This window comes from Notamacropus eugenii, chromosome 1, assembly GCF_028372415.1.
Source record: "Notamacropus eugenii isolate mMacEug1 chromosome 1, mMacEug1.pri_v2, whole genome shotgun sequence".
In the NCBI taxonomy this organism is placed as follows: Eukaryota; Metazoa; Chordata; class Mammalia; order Diprotodontia; family Macropodidae; genus Notamacropus; species Notamacropus eugenii.
Window position 1 is genome coordinate 77,521,382 of NC_092872.1, and position 26,164 is coordinate 77,547,545.

A 26,164-nucleotide genomic window follows, 5' to 3' on the forward strand; every position below is an offset into this window, starting at 1 on the left:
TATAATAATGAGGTCAGCACAATGGCTGTGTAGACCTTCAGTTTGGTAGTCAGTCTAATACCTCTTCTCTCCCAAACCTTTCTTTGGAGCCTCCCAAACACTGAGCTAGCTCTGGCAATGTGTGCATCAACCTCATTGTCAATGTGTACCTCTCTGGAAAGTACACTACCAAGGTAAGTGAACTTATCCACAACATTCAAAACTTCTCCATTTGCTGTAACTGATGATTCCATGTATGGATGGTATGGTGGTGGCTGATGGAGCACCTGTGTTTTCTTGGTGTTAATTATTAGGCCAAAATTAGCAAAGACAGCAGAGAATTGATCCATACTTTGTTGCATCTCAGCTTCAGAGTCTGCATTGTGTGCACAATCATTTTCAAACAGAAAATCATGCACCAGTACTCCCTGCACTTTGATCTTGGCTTGTAGCCTTTGCAAATGGAAGAACTTGCCATTGGTACAGTAGTTAACCTTGTTGCTGTGTTCATCCTCATTGAAAGCATTTGTCAACATGGCTGAAAACATCATGCTAAAAAGTATGGGAGCAAGCACACAGCCCTGTTTCACTCCATTGGTGACTGCGAAGGCATGAGAGCATTGTCTATCATCCAGAACCTGGGCAAACATGCCATCGTGAAATTGACATACAATATTGATGAACTTCTCCAGGCAACCAGATTTTGACACAATTTTCCATAAGCCCAACAAACTAACAGAGTCAGAGGCCTTGGTCAGATCTACAAAGTTGTATACAGACCTCTGTTCTGCTCCTAGCATTTCTCCTGAAGTTGTCGGGCAGCAAACACCATATTGACTATTCCTTGGCCCTTTCTGAAGCCACATTGGTTCTCAGGTATATGACCATCTTCTAAGTGAAGGATCAGCTTATTAAGGAATCTAGCAAGAACTTTTCCAGCAATGACTAAGAGAGAGATCCCCCTGTGATTGTCATAGGACAATCTATTCCTTTTACCCATATAGAGATGGACAATGGAGGCATTGTTGAACTCCTGGGGGATAACCTCCTCTTGCCACATAACCTAGAAAATTTCAGTCAGCTTTTGTATGAGCAATGGTCCCCCTACCTTATAAAGCTCACCTGGAATAGAATCAGCACCAGGTGCTTTGCCTCATAGAAGGAGCCTCATGGCCCTCAAAGCCTCTTCTTCAGTTGGAAGTTCAGCTAAGGAGGGATTGACTTCAACCTGAGGTAAAGGGTCAGTGACATCAGCATTGATTGATGATGGTTGGTTGAAAACACTAAGGAAATGTTCAGCCCATCTCTCTAGGATCATGTTCTTATCACTAATCAATGTGGCTCCATCAGCACTGAGTAGTTGTGATGCACCTTAGATTTTTGGTCCATAAATAACTTTCAGGGAATCATAAAAGTGCTTTGGATTGTTACTATCAGCATAAAACTGAATTTAATCTGCCTTTTTATTGAGCCAAGGATCCTGCATCTCTCCAAGCTTTGCTTGTACTTTGCTTTTGATGGAATTAAGTGCTACCTTCTTAGAAGTGGATGAACTATCTTGCTGGTAAATCCTGTGGAGTTCATGTTTTTCATTTAGCAGCTTCTGAATTTCCCCATCATTTTCATCAAACCAGTCTTGTTGTTTGTGAGTGTTCTGACCCAGATGAGCAAATACAGTGCTGTACATCAAATCTGAGAGCTGCCCATTCCTTTTCTGCTCCACTGTTGCCAACTGCATGTTGGCTCAACTTTTACTCCAAGTCAGCAACAACTGTTCACACTCAGAGAAGAACTCTAATTTGTTGACATTAATTCTTCTGGTAGCCATTTTGCCTTGGGGGCAGCATATGTGTGAATGTGAATATTTAGCTTGGAAAGGGAAAGTCTGTGATCAGTCCAGCACTCTTCACCACACATTGCCTTTGTCACTCTCACATCTTCTCTGTCTCTTCTTCTTATAATCACATAGTCTATTAGATGTCAATGTTTGCTGTGAGGGTACATCCATGAAGTTTTATTGCATTTTGATAAATGGAGGACAGTGCTGGTGATGAGAAGGTCATGCAATGCACAAGTCTTCAGCAGTAAATGACCATTGCTTTTGCTGTTTCCAGCTCCATTCCTCTCTAGGACTCCCTGCGAAGTCTGGTAGTCTGAGCCTACTCTAGCATTAAGGTCTCCCAGAATTGTAAGCTTGTCCTCTGAGGGTCTCTAGGTCTTCATAAAATTTTTCTTTGACTTCATCAGCGGTTGTCATGGTGGGAGCACTGGCACTGATGATGGTGGCATGGTGTTTTCCTGCTAGTGGCAATTGCATTGTCATGAGCCTGTCATTCACTCCTTTTGGCAGGCACACCAGCTTGCTGATTAGTTTTGATTGCAAAACCCATGCCAGTTTCATGGCACTCCCCTTCACTGTGCCCACTCCAGAAAAAGGTGTATCCAGCTCCAACTTCAGTAAGCTGGCCTTCATTTGCCAACCTTGTTTCATTCAGGGCTGCAATTTGGATGTGATACCTGTTGAGTTCTCTTGCAACAAGAGCAGTTCTTCTTTCAGATCTACTGGATTTTGTGTTGTCTATCAGTGTACACACATTTCATGTGCCGATGGTGAGTGGAATCATCTTTCCAGATGTTTTAGTACATTTTGTACATTTTTTTGTGTTTTGACCACATAGTGGGATTGCCTGCCTGCCGTGGTAATCAAGCCAGGGTTGGGTAAGCAGACAATGTTTAGGGCACCTTTTCTAGTCCCCTTCCTCACACCAGGAGGTGAGCAGTGCGATCCTTAAAAGGCTGCTCAGACACCCAGGGGGTTCCTGAGTCCCACTGCTGCTTCCAGTGAGAAACAACCCTATGGCCTGGGCCACTTGTGTGCAGGGTTGTGACTACAGCTCCCAGTGTATCCACACCTGCTGCTTTATCACTTACCTGTCGCCACAGGACTTTGAGGCATAATAGTAAAATGATATGGGTGATGTCTTTTGATTCATGGGTAAATTGGATTTAAGTGAGGCAGAGTTGCATGAAGTTGTCAGCCTCACTCTCTCCTCCAGAGTCCTCATAGTCCAGTGGCAGGACAGAGTGAAGACAGCTGGTGATGGCTCAGGATGCAGTAGATGACCTTGGCGTCTTTGGTGTCTAACCAAGCTCTAAGTGTTCCACATCACCTGCTTCAGCTGCCTTCATGGCCGTTGGAACAAATTATTCTCATTCGCCCATTCCACCAGAGGAAGTCTTTACATGCTTGGGGTAGACAATCCCCAACTCACCAATGGGTTTGAGAACCCTTGGTTACTGTCAATCTGTTTTGACCGGTCTGCTGAAATGGTTTACTGGGGTGTGGCCGCTGCGCATGCTACGGCTTCTTAGAGCCACAGGTGAGAGTTAGGTGGAACAGGTGGACACCAAAGGTGGAAAAGAGCCCTGAAAAGGACTCAGCAGCCATCACACCAAAGGTCCTGGTCCTCCCTGAACACACCCTATGCCCTGTGTATATATGTAGGTATAACACAAATATATCAACTATATTATGCATATATGTGATCATGTATATATATATATCTGTATATACACATACATGTATATAAATATATACAAACATTTTATTTATATATTATATATGTATGTATGTATGTATACGTGAAACTAGTGAGTGAACCCTGGTTAAGAACCCTTGGTTTTAAGCCTTGAACCAAAAAACCTTTGATCCTGAGAGTTTGAAAAACTGAGGTTTCCTGAATGTTGCTCTTTTATTCTCCTTTAATTTTTTTCTCCATCATCACTGCCCTCAACCCTCACCAAGCAGAAGAGCTGCTTTTTAAATGAAAAGAGATCACAGCAGGGAAAGCTGAGGAGTGTGGATATAGGGAGGGAGAACTGAGGAGGTCCTTGGGCTTCTGTCCCACAGGTGACCCTATTAGACTCATCACGTGTATATCAAGTTTCAAAGCAGAGGCAGAACTAGCTCTATCCCTCCCCTAGAGACCCTCTGAAGAAAGGAATGCAAGTGATAGAAAATGAAGGATTATGCTAGACAGTAAACAGGGCAAAGTAAAAATATAAAAATATGGGTTATTTCTATTTACCATTAACAAAGAGAAAACAATGATAAGCAACCCCTTGAACAAGTATGTAATTTGTGACTCCAGATAGTTTCCCTGGTTTGGGCAGTTTCAACCTCAGGGTAACTCTTTTTATTTTTATTTTCTTTTTCAAAAAGCTGGGACAATTTACTTTTTGTCCTATGTAATTTTCATTTGTGATTTCTTGAAATATAGCTCTGAAAAAACAGGCTTTAAAAAAGCCCAAACTCTTTCAAATGCAGTTATTTGACTAGCCTTTAAACACTCTGTCTCTCATTGAATGGCCAATAACAACTCCCAACCCAAGCCTTTATCACTTAGGTTTTGATGGTTTAGAATGAGTATAAATAGCAATTGTTTTCCATTCTGGCCAGAGAATCTAAGGGTCTTCCCCTCCCAGACTGATAGTTTTGTGATGGTAACTGAGATCATCTTTTTTCTCATTTCTTACCTATTCTTTAATCAATGAATGGATGTTGTCCCAGACCAACTAAAATCAGGAAAAGACCTTAATTTAGAAAGGCCAAGGTCCCCTACTGTATCCTGGGCCATCATTAGTTGTCTTGACTTTTGTCCTGCCACGGGACTTTCATGACTCTGGGGGAGAGAGTGAGGCTAATGACTTTGCACAACTCTGCCTCACTTCAATCTCATTCACAAGCAAGTCATGACATCACCCTCATGATGTCATTGGTCCTCTTTGAGAACAGAGAATGAATAATAACAACAGTAACAACCTAAAACTTCAGCCATGACCCATAAAGTTCTTCTTTAGGTGTGAATTTCCAAGGTGATATTTAAACAACCAGGTCTGATTTGTCAGTCACTTGACCTCTCAGTTTCCTCATCTTAAAATGTGGATAATAACACATATATTACCTACATCACATGATGGTTGTGAGGAAAGCAATTTGGAAACTTGCAAATGAGATCTGTATGATTTGTGGTTGTTCTGGTCTATTGAATAAACACTCCTTATTCAAATGCTGCTGACTTTTCCATCCCAATAACAAACTTCCTTCTTTTTTTCCTTCCTCACCCCTCATCCCTCATTCTTTTCATTTGCTGGTGGGAAGGATCTGGATTTGGGAAACAAACTATTTTAGAATCTTCTTATTGTCACTCCTACCATTGATGCCCATTTTTAAGGACATTGAACATCTAGAGGAGAGTATCTAGGGAAGAGCTAGAGGAGGGTGGCCATGTTGATAAGGATCAAAAGGCTGTGCCTTATGAGGACTGTCATATGGAAAAATCAGACTCATTCTTATCCCCAGACTGTAGAATCAGTGAGTAATATTTGCAGAGGCTGATTTAGGCTTGATGTAAGGGCAGGGAGGGGAGAATTCCTAATAATTGGAGCTAAAAATGGAATGGGTTGCCTCTGGAGAGAATAGGTTCTCTGTCACTAGAGGGTATCAAGGAAAAACAGAACAATCACTTGCTTTCTGGGGATATTGTATAGGGTGCACCAGAAACACTATGAAGTCCCTTCCAACCAAGATTCTGTGAAATCTGTTCCATGTTTCTTCTGTTCCTTACCCGGTATCCATTAAACTAAAGTTCAGTCATTTTTCAAGAGAAAATATAGTCAAAGTGATTCTAAGTTCAAAGCCAAATGTTATTCTGTGCCTTTCCAGACAGCTGAAGAAGCAGCAGAAGGGGAAGCAGAAGTGGAAGCAGAAGAGATTATTACGCCTAAAAAGCCAAAGGAACGGAAACTCACCAACCAGTTCAATTTTAACGAAAGAGCATCTCAGACGTTCAACAACCCTTTACGGGTATGTCGCCACACTGATTGATAACCCTACTTATCTTTTTTTGAGGAAATTTTTCCCTGGATAATCTCAGGGATACATTGGTGAGTCTAAATTCCAGCAGATCCCAGGAGGAACAATCTGGGTATCATCATTAACATCTCCAATAATAATTATTTCCTAAGTTCCTATTAGGTAAGAGATATTTAGGGTGGGAAGGGATATAGGGACACAGAAATGCATTAGATAAGCTTAATGGACCTCCAGGGGCTTAAAGTATCATGGGAATATTGGAAGCATCAATGAAGAGATACATCTTACAATTCTAAGTAGCATATGTCAAGTGCCATATGAATGGTGCAAACAACAAATGCTACGGGAGCTCAGATGGAAGAACCTCTGTGATGGAGTAGTAGGAGAAAGTTGTTTATTATTATCACAAATAATAATAATAACAACATATTTCTGTTACACTTTGAGATTTACAAAGAACAGAAGCCCTATGAGACTTGAGTTGATTTATGGTGGGAAGTAATGGAAAATAAAGTGGTTGAGGTAGGGGCCAGATTATAGTATATTTTGAATGTTAGGAAGAAGAGATTTTACCATTGAAGGGTTGTGAGAAACATGCTCACTCTAAACAAAGAACAATACTCACTGTGAAGCCAGGAAAGTTCTCATTTTATTTTAGCCAGTTATTCTACATTCCTAGTGAACAGGTTTCTCCTAATGGAGAGGACTCTTGCTCAGACAAATGCAACACTTTTTACGCTGTTCCCCAGTTAGAATTTCCTGCCTGACTCTCCATTGGTTAGATGCAGCCTCGTGGACATCTCCCTTCATGTTCTCCTCTCTGATAGGTTCCCTATCAAACAGCTCGTTAAGCATGCATACAAGTTTCTGACCTTGTTATCTGATCAAAAGCCTGTTTCTGCTAGGTCACAGCTCTGACTAGAACCAGCCACCTCTGACTTACATTCTGTTAGCACTCACAGCTGGGAGTTTTAATCCTGTGGAAACAGAATTTCATTTTTTTGTTTCCCACAAATTCCCTCTTTTTTATCAAAATTTTTGTTTCCACACCTAAATCCAATCAATATGTTCTCACTTTCTTTCCCATATGAATTCTTCCCTTCATCTATCTCCCCTTTAAGTAAATATGGAAAAGGAAGGGGAGAAGTTGATCTGTGCATTGACAGATTCCAAGGGGACAGTCCTCTTTTATAAACAAATACAGATACCCAGAGGAGAAAGGTAAATCAATAAATTGTCCATTTAGAAGTTTCATCTCATACAGCAGTCTAGGGGAACATCATTTAATGCAGTTTTCTGGTCTGGATGCTCGTTTAAGCCATCTTCAGCACAGCATCTCAGCATCTTCCCATCACCTTCCTGTAGAAACCCAGATTCCATTCTTCTACAAAACTGCTATCCTTATAAAATCAAAATTGCAACCTTGGCCAATTGGCCATTCTCCGTTCCCCCATCAAGAGGAGGAGATTTCACTAAGGAATTAATAACAGGCCCCAATACCTACACAAATACATTGAGTAATCAATTTTAACTCAGTATATATCAGATCTTAAAACAATTTCAGCTTCTGGTCACATTATGCTTCTTTAAAGCATTTACAAGATAGACCACAAACTATTCTTCTGTTGACGTAAACTAATTATAACAAAACTGAGACGAGAATAATATGCTGATTCCAAAAGCCCCTGAACTGATTGTCTTCATACTGTTACTAAGGATTAAAGGACCCTAATTTGTACAGGAATACATATATTCCTGTATATATGTATTGGTATATACATATATACATACATATACATACACACATACATATATATGTATATATACCAGTAACAAATGTCAAGGCCAAATAGTTGGTCTAAAATCCTAAACCTAATAGCTTAATCTTACTATAGTAACTTCAGATCTTCCCTAACCAACCTATTATGTAATAGATCTATTATTATGCTTACAAAACTTTTGATTATAGGAATTTGCCGTTTAGAGTAGGGACATAGCTAAAGTAAGGTTGCAGCGTTTCCCTAACTCCATGTCAATTCCAGGCAGAAGTTGTGTAAATTGCCAACTGGCATTTAGCCAGGTGTCAGTGGAAGAAATTGAGTCAGGAGAATCCTGCCTCAGCTCTGACAGACATCATTCTCCCAGCCTTCCCATGAGCTCACCCTTTTGTAGTTCAGTGGCTCAGATAGCCTTTCTTATCCATACCTGGAGTTAGACTCAGAAAAACAGTCAGTTAACAGTCCCATAAAATATTAAACTAGCAAGCTCCAATAATCCGTTTCAGATATGACTAAAATTTCACATTGGTTGAGGAACATCTTTAAAGTGAACCTTAAGTAGCTTGCATATATTTCTACACTTGTTCTATTCCTAATTAAATAACATCATAAAATCAAATTTACCATTAAGATCATAAGTAATTGCCCTAATAGATTTGCATCTGTTTCCCAAGCTTCTCTGCCATTCTGTAACCATGCTCAGTCTGAAAGAATGAGATACACATATGATAAATTCAAACACTAACTTCATCTTATGTTTATGTCATGGAATGGATTCACATCAAAACAGAAACATTTAGCTTTTCCATTAGTGCAAAAGTATTCCCCCCTCTAAGAAACTTCTGGAATTCTTTTCCCCAAACTGAAGATGTCTCTGGTTTAGTCTCAGTGATTAATTCAGTCAATTGTATCAATACCCAATGGTTCTACTATCACTTGGAAACGTGCAAGGACCTTATTCTGTACAGATACACCTTTATTATAGTTAACTTTAAGTTGAGTCCCAGCCTTAGTCTATGGGATAATGATTCAACATTGTGTTTGTACCTTTGTTTCTTTTCCTTTAATTATTCCCATAACATTTAGAAAGAATATTCTATTCTGGGGATTTTATCTTTCACCAGACTATACAAGAGTACCAATTTGATACACTTCAGTTTTGTTGGATGTATTTTACGTAGAGACTACAAAGCAAGTTTATCCAAATCTGAGGCGTGCTGCTTTCTAGCCTCCTGCCTTTAGGGTGATGCTTCCAGGCTTTTCCAGCTCCAGCAGTTGCCCCTCCCTCTTCTTCCCTTTTGCCTGGTGGGGAAAAGTAAAAAAAGTTCTCTCTTCCTAATCTGATCTGAAATAAATAGAAAAACCCTGTGACTGTTTACACTTCACCTGAACTCCTCAAATATCAGGCATTCACCCCCAAAACTCAGAAAATTCACAGTAGGTTTGAATAAAACTTTAGTATCAAGTTATTACAACAAATTACAAATAGAAATTTGGTAGACCTAAAAATCATACAAAAGATTTTACAAAACATTTCTTCATAAAAAAAATTTTCCTTTCTTAAAAACAGTTTACAATTGATCACAAAACCCTCTTGAATCTAATTAACAAAAATTATGAGAAAAGATCTTAAATAAGACTTTTGTATAATTACCAAGTTTTCTTTTACAAGCATACTTTTGTAAATGACTTGATTTATGGCAAAAACAATTTTAAGTAAAACTTCCTTTAAAATAAAGATAAAACTTGGAAGTTTATGATTTCTTAAATTACAGTACTTCAGACTAGAATGACTTAACAGCTTTTTAACCCATCCATCTCTTTTTTTTAACAATGCAATTCCTAGTATAACAACATTTAGATAAGAGAAATTGCTTTTTCAACAATATATTATTATATTTTTTATTATTATAAAAGTTTATTATATATTTAAAACTTGAAGCAACCCTTTATCAATTTAGGTGAATGCATTTCCAAATCATCTTGCACAGAGAATTATTCATCTTATCACTAACACTTGGAAACTATCACGCTAAACCACTAAATATATTTTTATAATAGCCAAGATTTCAAAATGGAAAATCTGCTATTAATATTATTATTACTCATTTATGACCAAATATAACAGTTTCAAACTATCAAATTTTATCACATTCTTTTAAAAAACCCATTCATAAGCAACAAAATCCAGATTTTAAAATTGCTTTAATACCATTTCTACCTCAAAGAGAACTTTAGAAATACAATACAGTTTAGAAATATAGTAATAACACAGACAGTAACTTCAGATGATATCAATTGCATTTCTAGAAATTACTGATCTTACTACTTTTGGTATTTAAAACCCATTTCAAAGTTATCAGGTATGGAACAATTACCTTAGAGGGAGAATGATAATGTTATTTCTAACATATGCCTGTCCTTGTGTCAAGCACTTTATAAGGCCAAATAACAATATGTAAACATTTTAATTACATAACTGCATGTGTATTGGTATGTATGTACACACACACATACTTAAGTCCAATACCTCTGGCCTTTTAAAAGGAAGTATTATCCACAAATTTACACATTTCCCCCAAAAAGACACATGACTGTATATTCTCAGCTTTGAACAACCCCTCCTCCACTTCAGCATTTCGACTGGTAACTCCTGTCCTTCGGAGATGGTTTTACAAAAAGGCTTGAATCAGATTAGCTAAGGGGTTTAGCCCAGACAAAAGGCCTAAAGAATTTGAACTAGATGTGGTCTGCTTTCCTCCCAAGCAGAAGTTTTTGGAATTTAATAATTAATTGAACCAATATCTTTACTGTGATCAATACCAATATTGATTCAATAAAACTTTCCCAGAAATCTGTCCTAGAAGGGGATAGACATAATCCTTTCTAACTTTCCATCATTAAATCAGGCTGCAAATTTTCCTTTTCAGTGCTCCTGACCTTACACTTCCTAACATTCCCAAATCTTCTGAAATAAGATGGGGGAAGGGATTGGCTAAGAACCCCTGGACCAAGTAGCTGCTGTCCCACCCAAATTCTTCCTTTTTCTATTCTACCTTCCCGAACCCCACTCTGACCACTCCCATCCTCCTTTACATTTCAAATAAATTAAATACTTACCAATTTCACCCAGCTTCTCTGTACCTTAAAAAATAACAACTAATAATTAAGTTAAATGTTAACAGTTTATACACCAAGAGAACCATGTTTCTCCCCTTATTTTGCAATTTTGCCTTATTTTCCTTCTCAGCCCCTGCTTCCTCTGGGCTGCTTGGGTTCTGATTCTCTGTCAGTTAATTCTAAAAAGCTGCTGGCTATTTATTATTTAACTTTTAGTCTGATGTTCCAATTTGACCAGTGCTGGAACCCAACAGAAAAGAATCTTAACTTCCTGCTGAAAGCCCAAGGGGGGAATTCTCTCCCAATGTTCTCTTTCTCTAATTACAGACCTTAGAAATTTCCCACCACAAAACATGAAACGTTTCTCAAACACACACGTAAGACATTAGACAAAACCTTTGACAAAATAGCATGCATGAAAAACCAATTTAGAATTTGAATTCAGACCAGTCAAAAGAAAACTCAGAGTTGCCATTTCTCTGACTTTTAGCCCATTTCAAAAGGATATCCTTTCTGAGATCTCTGCCACCTCAAGCACCATGGACATGCTAAGATATTTCCATACCCTCCACTAAGGGCCTATTTTAGGAGGGATGCCTTTCTTTCCTAGTTCCCATCCTATTTCCCTGGACTGAGACCTTTTTATGTTACAATCTCACTGTGGCTTCTCCATTCTGTTCTCACAGGCCCGGGATAAGCCACCTTCCTTCAGGTTGTTCACCTTTACCAGAACCACTCTCAGACCTGTAGGATACTCCAACCATCAAAGTGATACTTAAATAGTCAATTTTCTCACTTTGACCTGTGTACAGGGTCTCCTGGTTGTCACGGATATATGTCTCTTATTATTTTACCCACATTCCCAGTCTCACAGTGATTCCAAAAATAGTCTGGGAAAGTTGGCAGTCTAAAGAGAGGAAACTCCACCTGTGGATATTCGGACCATTGAATACCAACGGGCACCTCTCGTTCTCCATAATGGGGTTCTCCATTTATGATGCTAGATTCCCCTGATGAAGTCCCAGATTGGGAGAAAAGTGCTTTCTCTAAACAAAGAAAAACACTCACTGTGAAGCCAGGAAAGTTCTCATTTTGTTTTAGCCAGTTATTCTACGTTCCTAGTGAACAGGTCTCTCCTTAATGGAGAGGACTCTTGCTCAGACAAATGAGACATTTTTTACGTGGTTCCCAATTAGAATTTCCTGCCTGGCTCTCCATTGGCTAGATAGATGCAGCCTCCTGGACATCTCCCTTCATGTTCTCTTCCCTGATAGGTTCCCTTTCAAACAGCTCATTAAGCTTGCATACAAGCTTCTGACCTTGTTACCTGATCAAAAGCCTGTTTCTGCTAGGTCACAGCTCTGACTAGAACTAGCCACCTCTGACTTACATTCTGTTAGCACTCAAAGCTGGGAAGAATTTTAATCCTGTGAAAACAGAATTCCTTCTTTTGTTGCCCACAGGATTTTGAGCAAGGGAATGATGTGTGAAACCTGAGGTGTTAGGAAGATTAATCTGGCAGTGATATAAGAAATATGATATAAAAAATGGATTGAAGGCAGGGAAAAGTAGAGGCGGGGAAACCTGTAAGAAAGTAGTGTGTTGACTACTCCTCCAGAGGGAATCACACTGCTGTGATGGGGTCATTTGAATGGTAAGAGTGCCAAGTTACCCTCTGTGGAGTCCTAGGATTCCTGAAACAGAGCAGAGATGGCCCCAAGAGCATCGAAGGTCAGTATCTATGTCAGTGGTATCCAACTCCAATAGAATCGGGGCCACTGATCTGAACATGAGCATTCTTTTAGGCTGCATGGTAACTTAGTTTTCAAATATATTATTTTCCGTGTTTTATTTATTATTGCTTATTTTATTAAAGATTTTCCAATTACATTTTCAGTTAGTTCAGGGGACACTTGGAAAAGTTGTGACCACGTAAGGCCAGCTGGCTCTGTGTTGGACACCTCTGATCTAGAAGGCTCTCCTTTGAAAATTTGGACTTAGGGGAAGTTCTTTAGGACTGTACCTCATCATTTGACCCCCCCTGGGAATTTCTACCATCCAGCCTTGAGCCTGTTCCTTGTTGAAGAATGCCATGCTGTGTTTCTCTCAGCCTGCTTTCTAATGACACCTTTTTTTGGAAATTTTAAAATTGTTCCGGTCTTAGAGGTAGGAGAAAATTTAGAAATCTGAACAGAAAAAAACTATGCTGGTTATTCCATCTGTCCTCTCCAGCCATATTTCCCATGAGTTCATTCTCTATTCTAACTATGCCTGGACAGTGTTCTATTTTTTTCTGTAAATGTTAGAAGTTTTTAAGGACTTCAGATGTACTTCTTATCATTTTTTTCTCCAGGACCGAGAATGTCAAATGGAACCCCCGCCTAGAGCAAACTTCTCTGCCACAGCTAATCAGGTAAACCCCCTTTCGGTGGGATGGAGTGTGGCCTAATTAATATAAAATGGCCTGGGAGTCAAGTGGCTCCCTACTCTTCCCTGCTCTAACGTAGAAATCATTTTGCCTTCCCGTGTCTCTATTTCACACTTTGTGAACTGGAGGATAACTGCAGCCCTCTTGGTGTTCTTAAATATACTGCAAACCCAGCCCACTCAGACTTTGTCCCCCTCTGCCTTTGCGGTGGCATTAATGTGTAATCTGGGTGCTCTGGTACTTAAATCACTCTATGGATTCGTTTTGCTCTTCTTGATTCCAGTTCCCACATGGTGCCATGGTATTTAAGCAAATGTAGAAATTCATTTATGTGTATGAAGTTATTCAATTACATTCCTATCATAAGCCCTGAGGTTGGCTTGGAAAAAGTGACACTGAAAAGCATTGCTCTTGATTATGTCTTAACCAGAGATCAGAGGATGAAATTGAAGTCCTGGGTAATGTGCTAATGTCTTCTAGGCTGAAGGAAGTTTTTCTGGTAATGAGATGATGGAAAGATTCTGAGAACCAAATTGCTCCATAAATCACACCATAACTTAGGTTTTAGATGAATACATTTAGGAAAAGTGCAAGCAAGACATCTTTGAGCCTTCTGTTTGTCTTTACAGCAGTTTCTGCAGAGTGGCATTATTTTTTCTTCCTTTGCAAAATGAAACCAAAGTTATTATCCTGCCACATCTCCATATTTATTTCACTGGGTATTTGTGAAATGTTTATTTTGGGGCAATAGGAATGGCAAATAACCTTAGAAGGTCCTAGAGACTAGAACCCAGGTACCCTCTGATGTTTTCACAAGGAGGACTCACAAGGGGCTTAGCACAAGACTAAGGATGGCTTTGATTTAGATTTGATTCCAAGGCACTTGGGATGGTAGTAGATGTTTTTAAAATGTAGGGAATAGGATTTCAGAAAAAGATGTCAAAATGAGGATTTGAAATTAGATATATGATGGTGGAAAGAATTTAGCTCAGAGGACTGATTTCTCATGTCCTGCTGGTTCAAAACAGTTCATTCCAAAAAATGATGAAGTTTTAAAGATGATTGTTAATTAATACACATGAAAATTAAAGGAAAAAGGGACAGTAGAAGATGAGATGGATAGAGGGTGTCATGGAAATAACAAAAATGAGCTTGGACAGACTTTAAGAGATAGTGGAGGACAGAAAGGCCTAGCATGCTATGGTCCATGGGGTAATGAAGTATCAGACACGACAAAACAAGGACAGCAACAACACATGAAAATATATATGCCACAGAAAACACTGCCATGGACCCTGCCCTCAGAGGGTTTCCTGAATTTCAAGGAGATATGTCTGGTAATGGTTTATTAATCCTTTGAGGTTAGAGAGTGTCCAAAATGGTGTACATCTTGAACTTGCCTTATTCCCTGCCTTTCTACCAATGAAGCCTGGAATTAGAATGAGGGGAGACTTGGATTCGAATCCTGCCTTCAAAGCTCACTTACTGTGTGGCCACCAGCAAATCATTTGACCTCTCTGAGCTTCAGTTTCCTCCTCTGTAAAACAGATACAGTAGTTCCAACAGTCCTACCTCACTGTATTGTTAAAAAGATCAAAGGAGATAACGTATAGTAAAGCACTCTATAAGCCTTAAAGCACTAGACAGTCGTCTTTGTCTCTTTAGCTGATCCTGAGATTTTGAACATGTGACCCTCACCTAGTATGGTGGCACATATCATTAGAGTACGGAGCTTGAACTTGGGAGCTCTGAACTGATGTGGGCTGCGCCTCTGGGCTTCAGCACTAAGTTCAGCATTGATATGGGGAACCCTATGGAAGGAAAAACCAGGCCAGACTGGAAACCAAGCAGGTTAGAGCTCTAAGGAGATGAGGGTGAGGCTGGGCCTGCGAAGGCCCCTTTCTAAGTAGATAGAGGGAGAGAGACCAACAAATATATAAGTACATGAATGAATGGATACATAAATACATGAATGAATGGATTAATGAATCAGTAAATATTCAAACAGATAAAAAATAAATGAAGTGGCAACCCTGACTCTTCTGCAGTCCGTACAAGTACTGTATTTCCCCTCTTCTTTTTTCTCCCTGCCCTCACCTTTTCCTACTTAGGCTCCTAGGGGAAAGAAAGTCGGGAATAATTATGAAGGCAACATTAATATAAGAGATCTAGAGGAAGTCAAGAGTTTGGCATCCCAAGCAGCAGTCGCCCCATGAAGACACCCCATGGTTTGCTGCTGCTGCATCATGCAGTGTCCCCAGCCTGTGTTATTCTTGTGGTAGAGGACTGACGTGGGGAGGCCCAGGCCCTTGATTCACTGCAGTAAATAGCGTGCATTTCTTCCAGTTCCTGCAGATATTCACCAGCTCTTGAGCTGCACTCACCATCATTCACTGTCATTCACAAGGATGCCCTTGCCATTCTGTGCTATATGCATCATTTGATGGTACATAGGATTCTTAGAGTCACAAGGGAGCCTAAAGTTGTCCAGATCCCCTTATCCTACAGATGCTAATTAGTTAGCTGGGTTGGTGGCACAGTGATAGAGCTCTGGGCCTAGACTCAGGAAGACCTGAGTTCAAATCTACAAGTCACTTCATCTCTGCCTCAGTTTCCTCATCTGCAAAATGGGGATAATAGTAGCACCTCCCCCCCCCGCCAGGGTTGTTTCAGTGCTAAAAACCTTAAAGTGCTCTTTAAATGCTGGTTATTATTATTACAGATGAGGAAAGTAAGGCTCAGAAAGAAGTGATTGACCAAGGTCACTCCAAGGCCATAGTTGTGTCTACTAAACAACACTGACCCCTCTAATTTACCCTTGTTTTCTCTCACTCCACTTTCAGATCTATACTGAAAAGTAGAGATAGTAATATCGCTTTCTAACACAGACCAAGAAAGCCAAGGTAGGAGTGAAGCCCTCATTTTGTTCCATCCTCCAAGGAAAGGATTTTTTTTAAAAAAATCATCACATTCAAAGTCCTACAAATTACCAAAGAGAATGAGAGCTTTAAAAAAATGTTGTACTACTGTGAGATAATTTGTTCCATTTCCTGCTACCTACTGATGGGACCAAGTGGTTTTAAACATGGTCAGTGCCTGGTTTCAGCTGAGTGTCACTAAATGGCACTTGGTTTACTTAATGAGGGAGTCCCAGTTCTGAGGTTATTTTAAAATTACATTTCATTCCAAGTGTAATTTCTGTCTTCATTCTCTCTTGTCCAGTGGGAGATCTATGATGCGTATATGGATGAACTGGAGAAACAAGAAAAGAGCAAGGAGAAGGAGAAGGCAAAAGGCCCAGTGGCTAAAAAACTTGGGAAGAGAATGATGAGGAAATCGATATCCCTGGAATCCCAGGTACTGAGTAGGTCTCAAAGCCTTCTGTCCTTTCTGAATGCTTTTCGGTTTGTCTTTTTTTCCTTTGGTTCAGCAGTGACCAAAACGGTGACGATGCTGGTGCCCAGCTGCAGAAACAGACAAAACAAGCCAGCATTTGTTGCCTACTATGTGGACCCAACCAGTTTTTCCTTGTTGAGTAAACTCTCAGAAATGCACCTTGTAATCTGAATTGTGCAGCTATGAAAGGAGGAATAAGAGGAGGGAAGTAGATGCAGAAAAAGAGGACTCAGAGGCGATAGCAGCAGAAAGAGGGATAAAAACAGGCTGACCACAGGGAGCCAAGCCAGCTCAAGTCCTGGAATTCAGGAATTTCAGAGGTTTAGTAAGGGGAGGAAGATGAAAGAGCCCTGGGATAGAAGCCTGAATCCCCTCCAAGGACTCTGAGAGTATGAGCTGATTGATGGCCCTAGAGATTGACTGTGACCCACTGAGGGCTAAGGCCCAGGGCAGGATCCTGACTTTCTGTGAATCTTTAGAGATTAGACAACTTGATCCCTCTTGAGTTTTGGAATACTTTTTACTAAAACAAATGTTTGCGTGTTGGAAATAAGATTAACAGATAGCATGATAGAGGTCACAGAGAGATTTGGATACCTTCTCCAGTGTTCTACCTTTTGAAGTTCAAATAAAGGAGGGGAAGCAGTGTTAGGGCCAGCAAGGATTTAGGACTGTAGGGGAAAAGAAGGTGGAACAGGGTAGTCAATCCTATTGCAGAAGCCCAGAGACCCTGTACTGAGAGCCAGGAGTAAGTGGAAACTCACCTAAAGTGAGGAAGACAACGAGGGACACATTTTTATATATATGCATTTTTAATCTCAGAGAATTTAATATTTTGTCCCACATAATTTGTGGCAAATCAAGTTACATATATTTCAGTGAAACCCTGGTAACTTGCACAGTGCCTGGCATATAGAAGGTGCTTAATAAATGCTCCTTGATTGAAGACTCAAAATCTCAGTTATATGCACAGGGGATTGTCTTAGTCCTGAAATAGTAACAGTTTCTCTTTTGGCCAGCAACCCTGAGGATCCTCCCCTCCCAGTTTGATTTTTTTTTTTTTTTTTTTTGGTAAAGGGGCCATCCCTTGACTCACTTCTTAAAGAGGACTTTTCAATGAATGGGCATTACCTCACTCAAAGTGAGAACCTGAAAAAGACCTTAGCCTAAAAGGGTCAGGGTCTCCCATTGCATCCTGGGCCATCTCCATTTGTCCTTATGAATGTCTGGTCACTGGAACCAGATGGCTCAGGAGGAGAAAGTGAGGCTGGTGACTTTGCACAGCTCTCCCTCACTCAAACCAAAGTCAGCTGCAAGTCATGTCCTCATCTTCCCAATGTCCTCTTTGAGGCTGAAGGATGAACACAGCAGCTGTACCTAAGGCCCCTTTTATCTGCCCTCTGAGCACACTACACCTAATAGCTGCTGTCTGCCTGCAGTAGTAACATTTACTGGGATAAAGAAGCTTTCTCAGCAACCTTTAATGATGGTCTTCATTTCCACTGTGTTTATTGTAGATTCCTGAGTGCTTGGGAGATATTAGAAGTATATTTTGGGAGGGGAGAGGGGGTGACTTGTGGCTTTAAGAGGGGTTTTTAAGGTAGTTCTTACTTTCCCTTATTTAAATACCCTTTTCCACTTATTCATTGCTAGTTCCTTATCAGCTATACCTCTGCTCTTGATTCCTGGGACATAGGAGGCAGGAGCTCTTTCAGCAATCTTCGTGATTATATGACTGATCTCCGTTCAGAAAGTCTGGCTAATGACTTGGTCATTGTGTTCTGGGCTTCCCAATGAAAAGTAAAGTGCTAGGAGAGCAGTCAACAAGGAGAGACTTAACAGCACTTACCTGTTTCCTGACAACCTTTCTTTGGTCTGCTGATGAGGAGATGTACTTGTAGTGCTCAATAAACTGATATAGGAGAAGGGTCAAGGGGAGAAAGGCTGAGTCCCCTTACTTTGAAAATTACTCTGCAGTGGGAGAAACACGGCCACCATCATCAGCACCAAGAAACGTTGTTGAGCGCCTGGTTAATAGAATGCTTTGGAGTGATTCTTCTGAAAAAGGGAAATTTATTGAATGAAAAATAGCAAAATCATTCCTCAAAAGACCTCGTAAAATTTCAGAAGGCAAACAAAACTACTGTCGTTAGTTCAATGTTTCAATTTGATTATAACAGCATATTAATTTTAGGTGAAGTTAATGCTGCAGCAGAGTGTTCGTTATATTCATTTTAGAGTATATTAAGCCTCTTGCCTAGTCACTTTGTACAGAACCTTTCTGCCTACTTTACAGGACTCAGAGCATCCTTTTTATTATATTATTTGTGTATTTGCTTTTCTGATTATGATTTTTTAAAAATTATTTGTTTGAAGTTGAGTTGTTGGCCAAGAACACAACTCCAAATGATCACTTCATCCCTATTAAGAAAATATATGATTTATGTTACAGTAATCCACTTTATCCCTCAGCCTCCAGAAATACATCAGGAGCAAAAATGGGACCTGACTGATTCTTTCAGAATCACAGTAGAGACTTGTGGCCTTTAGGCAGAGCAGGAGAAGCGCTTCTCAAATAAATGAGGACTGAATGACCTCCTCTGAAAGGGTCTGTTGGCCACCTGAAGATCAGCAGATATGGCCATGTGACATTAGAACAGTTGTCATAGAGGTTTGCAGGAAAAGATACTTGGCCAGGAACACATTTGTCTGTATCTTCATTGCTCTTCTTTTGTTTTCAGTCATTACCAATTACAGAACTGACTGAGGGAAAGGGACAAAGAAGGGCATCCAACGATGATGCAGGACAGTACTTCATGCATAGATGCACCTCGAGATCTAGCTAAGAGACCATGGATTCCTGCTCTGTGGCAGGTTTGGAAAGGGAATCGCTGGTTCTTAAGCATGAACATTTTCTCTGGAATGATTATACACACTGGAACGTTCAGTCATTCAGGTGCAGGATTTATAGGACCCACAACTATTCAGAGGGGTGTCCAGATGGGAGTACCTTTGTCGTCACCTTCCCCAGAACCATAAGTGGTCACCTTTTGCTGAAGAACAGGACCCCAGATCCAAAGTGGACTTACCACTGGCCTAGGAAGTCTTGTGGCCTTCAAACTGAGCATCTTCCTCTGCTCTATCTTAGGTATAAGAAGACTGGAAAGGTAGGAGGGGGTTAGGTGATGAAGGCCCTTAAATGCCAAACAGAGCATTTTGTGTTTGATCCTAAAGGCAATAGGGAGGCATTGGGTTTTATTGAGTAGGGGAGTGACATGGTCAGACATGTGCTTTAGGAAAATCACTTTGGTGGCTGAATGGAAGATGAATTAGAATGGGGAGAGACTTGAGACAGGCAGACCAGGCTATCACAAGTCTAGGCACAAGGTAATGAGGATTTCGTCAGAGTGATGGCAGTGTCAGAGGACAAAAGGGGGAGTTTTCAAGAGATATTACAAAAGTAAAACTGACAGGGCTTAGCAACAGATTGGATGTGGTGGGGTGAGAGATAGTAAGGAGTTGAGGATGACACCCCCCCCCCCATCGCCAAGGCAATATACTGAGAGCAACTAAGAATATGCTTGCATAGTTCTGAATTGCAAAATACGACACTCTCCATATTGAAGGCAGAAGAAAAACAGACACCAGACACCAGAAAGCCAAATCCATCACAGTAACCATGAAGTCAGTACACATTACTGCAGCGGACAAAGCCATTCCCAAGCCTTCCCCCCAACTCCCACCCTCTCCACACACACACAACCCCGCCCCCCCAGGGCCTTCCCAAAAATAAACACTCTTGAGCCTATCTGTGCCTGCTTCTATCTTCTCCTCCCTCCACCTTAACTGCTCTTACCAACTTCCTCCCAGTTCTGCTCCACCCCTCCTGTTTGACTGTTCAGCAAGCTCCTCCCACCACATGTGACTTAGGCTTCCATGTGATTTAAGCAGGCCACATGGGCCTATTAATGAATAGGCAAGATCTTCCCATTTAAATTACCATTACCCCCCACTCCCATTGCAGTCCTGAGGAACTGGGAGGATTGTGTTTCTATCTATAGTAATAAGGAAGGAAAGTGGAGGGGCAGGACTTAGGGAGAAAGAGAATGACTTCCATTTTGGACACATTGAGTTTAAGATGTCTATTGGACATCCTCTTCCATCAGAGGGAAAAGCCTGGAAGCAGAGGAATTAGGAAACTATTACAGTAGACCAGGTGATAGGTAATTAGAGCCTGAACTAGTTGTGTTGGCAGCATGAGTGGAAAGGAGGTAATGTGATGGATGTAAGAAATATTGCCAAGACAGAATCAACAGCACTTGGCAGCTGCTGAGCTGGCAGGGGGCTAAAGGAAAGGAAAGAGGCAAAGATGACTCAAGCCTAATTGATGGCTGACTAAGAGGATTGGTGGTGCCAACAGGAGAAGTAGGAATATGAAAGGGGAGGGGCAGGTGGGGGAGCAGGTGGGGGAGCAAGGGGGATGGTGATGAGTTCAGACATGGAAAGAAATGTTGAGTTTACCATATCCCCTCAGCCTCTCTTGTGAGCTTTATCAGCCTCCTTTTTGGTACTTGTTGACTACTTACATGCATATTATATCCCTGTTATTAGCCTAAGTTTTCTTGGGGGTAGTTGTAATTTATATATTTTTGTATTCCTTAAAATACCTTAAATGTGATTAGTATTTGGTCAGTAATTGTTTATTAAATGAATCCATATGAGAAAGGAAACAGCCAAGTACCATTTTATTGTAGTGGGTTTATCACTAGAAGAGAAATACTGAGACATTTATCACTGCCAACTCAAGACATTTATTTTCTTTTTTCTTATATTTTCTATTTTGATGTGGCAGATGCTTTCCAACCAACACTTAACCCCCCCACAAAGTACATTCTACCAAAATATCTAAGGTCTAACAGAGCAATTGCTATTGGCATACATTCAAAACATTTATGTTCAAAGCACCATGTAATGAATTGATTGTCGTATCTAATTTAATTTGCCTTTGTTGGGAAACTTAGTGTGAAAATCCTTGCCAAGCAGGCCTTTTAAATGGCAAACTATCCAATCTAGGTGGGGTGGTGTCTGGGCATCTTTCTGCTGAACAGATAGAAGTCAACTTGTCATTTGGTCTGAGAGTTAGGAATCAACAATCCCATTAGCGTTATTATATTTGATCAGACTCTATCCTTTTTCAGTTGAGGCATGGGTGGGTATATAGATGTGATCAGTATCCTACCTCCTCTCTCTGACTCGGCGTTTCATTTGGCTTGGTTCCTACCTCTCAGGCCTCAGTTCTCTAGAAGGAGGCCTGACCTTCAGCAAAATGTAAAGTAGATGAATTGTTACTCTTGGTACCTTCCCACCTTTTATTTCAATCTCCTGGACTTCATCTCAACACTTGCCCATGAGTGCCTACTGTTCTTCTTTTGTCTCCTCACTGCTCAGAGCTCAAGACTACTATGTTCCATGCCCTTTGCTTTCCATTATCAGTACTTGCTTTGCAGCAGTCACATGGTAGCTACCACTCAAATGTTAAAGATTTGTGATTGCTTCTCACCTTACCCTTCCTAAGATAATTTGGGTTTTAATGAGTTGATAGTATTTTAACCCAAAGAAACAGAGCCCAAATGAAGGCAAACATGGAAAACTTCTCCTATGTGAGAGACATTTGGGAGCAGAAGGATTTTCATGGTTCCAAATTTCATCCTGTAGGTTGCTTCCTTATCCACTTATTTGTAGGACTGGCACTCTATATTGAACTGCTTATCTCTTGGAAAGTTCCAATACTTGCTATGACTCTTATTTTGTAAAAAAATGTTATCTCAAATTTTTCTTCTTCCTCTCCTGTGGGGGAAAGTCTTTATTAAGAGGTTTCTGCCCAAGAAACCAGGGTAGACAAGCCCATGTACAATATTTCAGTCATACCAAGGGAAATTAGATCTGGGTGGAAGAGATTTTGCAAAAGCAACTGAATGCTTTGTGCCAGTTTGGGAAAGTGAATCTTTTTTTTTTTTTTAATTTTTTTTGATTAATTAATTTATTTTTACTTTTCAACATTCACTTCCACAAGATTTTGAGTTCCAAATTTTCTCCCCATCTCTACCCTTTGTTCACCCCAAGACATCATGCATTCTGATTACTCCTTCCCCCGATCTGCCCTCCCTTCTATCACACCCCTCTCTTCTCTTATCCTCATCCCCTCTATTTCCTTGTAGGGCAAGATAGATTTCTATAACCCATTGCCAGTATCTTATTCCCCAGTTGCATGTAAAAACAATTTTTAACATTTGTTTTTAAAACTTTGAGTTCCAACTTCTCTCCCTTCCTCCCTCCCCACCCATCCCTACTGAGAATGCAAGCAATTCAATGTATGTGTAGTCATGCAAAATGCTTCCATAAAAGTCATGTTGTGAAAGACTAACTATATTTCCCTCCATCTTATCCTGCCCACCATTTATTCTATTCTCTTTTTTGACCCTGTCCCTCCTCAAAAGTGTTTATTTCTAATTACCCTCCCTTGCATTTTCCCTCCCTTCTGTCATCCACTCCCACTTATCACCTTCCCCTCTACTTTCCTGTAGTATAAGATACATTTTCACACCAAATTAAGTGTACATGTTATTCCCTCTTTAAGTAAAATCTGATGAAAGTAACATTCACTCTTTCTCACTTCTTCCTTTTTTCCCCCATTGAAAAAACTTTTTCTTGCCTCTTTTATGTGAGAGATAATTTACCCCATTTTATTTTTCCTTTTCCTTCTCCCAATATATTCCTTTCTCACCCCTTAATTTTTTTTCTGTTTCAATTTTATTTTTTAAATTATTTTATTTGTTTTCAGTGTTCTACAATCACTTCCATATATCTTAGATTTTTTTCTCCTCCCTTTCCCTCTTTCCCCCCTTCCTCTCCACTCTGTCCCTGAGATGGCATACAATTTCATATAGGTTCTTACACATACATTCCTATTAAATACATTTTCACCTTAGTCATATTGCATAGAAGAAATTAAAATGAATGGGATAAATCATAAAACAAAACAAAACATAACATAAAATAAAATGGTCTGCTTCATTCTGAGATCAAATTCCATAGTTCTTTCTCTGGATGTGGAAGGCATTTTGCTTCAAGAGTCCATTGGGGAATTTTTTAAGTCCTTGCATTGCAATGAAGTTCTAAGTCTACCGGAAAAATGCCTCGCACAGTGGTTATTGCTGTGTACAAAGTTCTCCTGGTTCTGCTCCTTTCACTCAGCATCAGTTCATACAAGTCTTTCCAGGCCTCTCTGAAGTCTTCCTGTTCATCATTTCTTACAGCACAATAGTATTCCACTACATTCATATACCACAATTTATTCAGCCATTACTCAGTTGATGGGCATTCCCTTGATTTCCAATTTTTGACCACCACAACGAGAGCTACTATAAATATTTTTGTACATGTGGGACCCTTTCCCATTTTTAGGATCTTATAGGGATACAGTCCGAGAAGCAGTATTGCTGGGTAAAAGGGTATACACATTTTTGTAGCCCTTTGGGCATAGTTTGAAATTGCTCTTCAGAATTTATCCCTTAATTTTATTTTTTTAGATATCATCCCTTCATATTCAATTAACCCTGTGCCCTCTGTCTATATGGACATAATCCCTCCAGCTACCCAGATACTGAGAAAAGTCTCAAGAGTTAAAAATACTATCTTTCCATGTAGGAATGTAAACAGTTCAACTTTAGTTAGTCCATTATCATTTCTCTTTCCTGTTTACCTTTTCATGCTTCTCTTGATTCTTGTGTTTGAAAGTCAAATTTTCCATTCAGCTCTGGTCTTTTCATCAAGAATGCTTAAAAGTCCTCTATTTCACTGAATGACCATTTTTTCCCCTGAGGTATTATATTCAGTTTCTCTGGGTAGGTGATTCTTGGTTTTAATCCTAGTCCTTTTGTCTTCTGGAATATCATATTCCAAGTCCTTTGATCCCTTAATGTAGAAGCTGCTAGATCTTGTGTTATCCTGATTGTATTTCCACAATACTAGAATTGTTTCTTTCTGACTGCTTGCAATATTTTCTCCTTGACCTGGGAACTCTGGAATCTGGCTACAATATTCCTAGGAGTTTTTCTTTTTGGATCTCTTTCAGGAGGTGATCAGTGAGTTCTTTCACTATCTATTTTACCCTCTGGTTGTTGAATATCAGGGCCGTTTTCTCTGATAATTTCTTAGAAGATGATGTCTAGGCTCTTTTCTTGATTGTAGCTTCCAGGTAGCCCCAGAGTTTTTAAATTGTCTCTCCTGGATCTATTTTCTAGGTCAGTTATCCAGTGAGATATTTCACATTGTCTGTTATTTTTTCATTCCTTTGGTTTTGTTTTATAATTTCTTGATTTATCATAAAGTCATTAGCTTCCCTCTGCTAAATCTTTAAGGAATTATTTCCTTCAGTGAGCTTTTGGACCTCCTTTTGCATCTGGCCAATTCTGCTTTTTAAGACATTTTTCTCCTCATTGCCTTTTTGGATCTCTTTTGCCCTTTGGATTATTCTCTTTTTATGGTGTTATTTTCTTCAGCAATTTTGGTCCCCTTTAGCAAACAGTTGACTCATTTTTCATAATTTTCTTTCATCACTCTCATTTCTCTTCCCAATTTTTGCTCTACTTCTCTTACTTGATTTTCAAAATTCTTTTTAAGGTCTTCCATGACGTGAGACCAATTATGAATTGGTCTTGAATTATGAATTTTTCTTGGAGGCTTTGGATGTAGGAGCTTTGACTTTGTTGTCTTTTTCTGTTTGTATATTTTGGTCTTCTTTGTCACCAAAGTAAGATTCTATAGTCTGATTCTTTTTCCGGTTTTTGCTCAAAGAAACAGAAACACTCTTTTCAGAGAAATGTCTTCCTATCTGCCCATTGCTGCTTCTGGAGAAAGGGTCTTGATCATGTGGTAGCAAGAGGACTGTTTTATGTTGTGGTGTTTGCTTTTTGAAGGAAGGGAGAGTGGCCAAAGGGGCATCTTGTTCAATTTGTTCCCTGGTCCTAGGTCATACTAGATCCAGTGGCAGCTTCTCCCTTTGGACTGAGAACTGGGGATCCATCTTTCTCTTAACCTGAAGGTATCCAGGGACTAAAAAAAAAGTGACACCAGGCAATCAGCATAGCACAGTGCCTAGCACATAGTAGGTGCTTTGTAAATGCTAGTTAACAGACTGACAGTCATTTAACACCTAGAAATCTAGGAATCTCTTAGTGGGAAAAGTCCCTTCTATCCCTAGTCAGAGGCCATAAAAATTGGAAAAAAGGAAACAAACATGAGAATTTCATGACTCATATTAATATAATCAGAAATTGATAGCATAAATTGAGAGTTACAAATCCTTGGTCCAAATAATCATGATAAAAGATTGGAGTCCTATTTTGTGACTCTTTTGTAAACCTATGTATTTTATTTTGTGTATTTTTTTATTATTTTATTTTTCCTCAGTTATATGTAAAAACAGTTTTCAACTTTGAGTTCCAAATCTTTCCTTTCCTTCCTCCCCCCCACCCCTAACCCCCACTGAGAAGCAGGCAGTTTGATATAGATTATATATGTGTGGTC

At 39.8% G+C, this 26,164-nt stretch overlaps 1 protein-coding gene across 3 annotated transcripts in view; it reads left to right on the forward strand.

Moving 5' to 3' along the window:
• The window catches only part of DNAI1 (dynein axonemal intermediate chain 1), a 276,867-nt gene that overhangs the window by 77,695 nt on the left and 173,008 nt on the right, over positions 1 to 26,164 (forward strand). For all 3 annotated transcript variants that reach the window (XM_072606216.1, XM_072606224.1, XM_072606235.1), the window contains 3 exons: positions 5,705 to 5,845; positions 13,106 to 13,165; positions 16,403 to 16,537. In XM_072606216.1, coding sequence (XP_072462317.1) covers positions 5,705 to 5,845; positions 13,106 to 13,165; positions 16,403 to 16,537 — 336 coding nt within the window. The remainder of the gene's footprint in view (positions 1 to 5,704; positions 5,846 to 13,105; positions 13,166 to 16,402; positions 16,538 to 26,164) is intronic.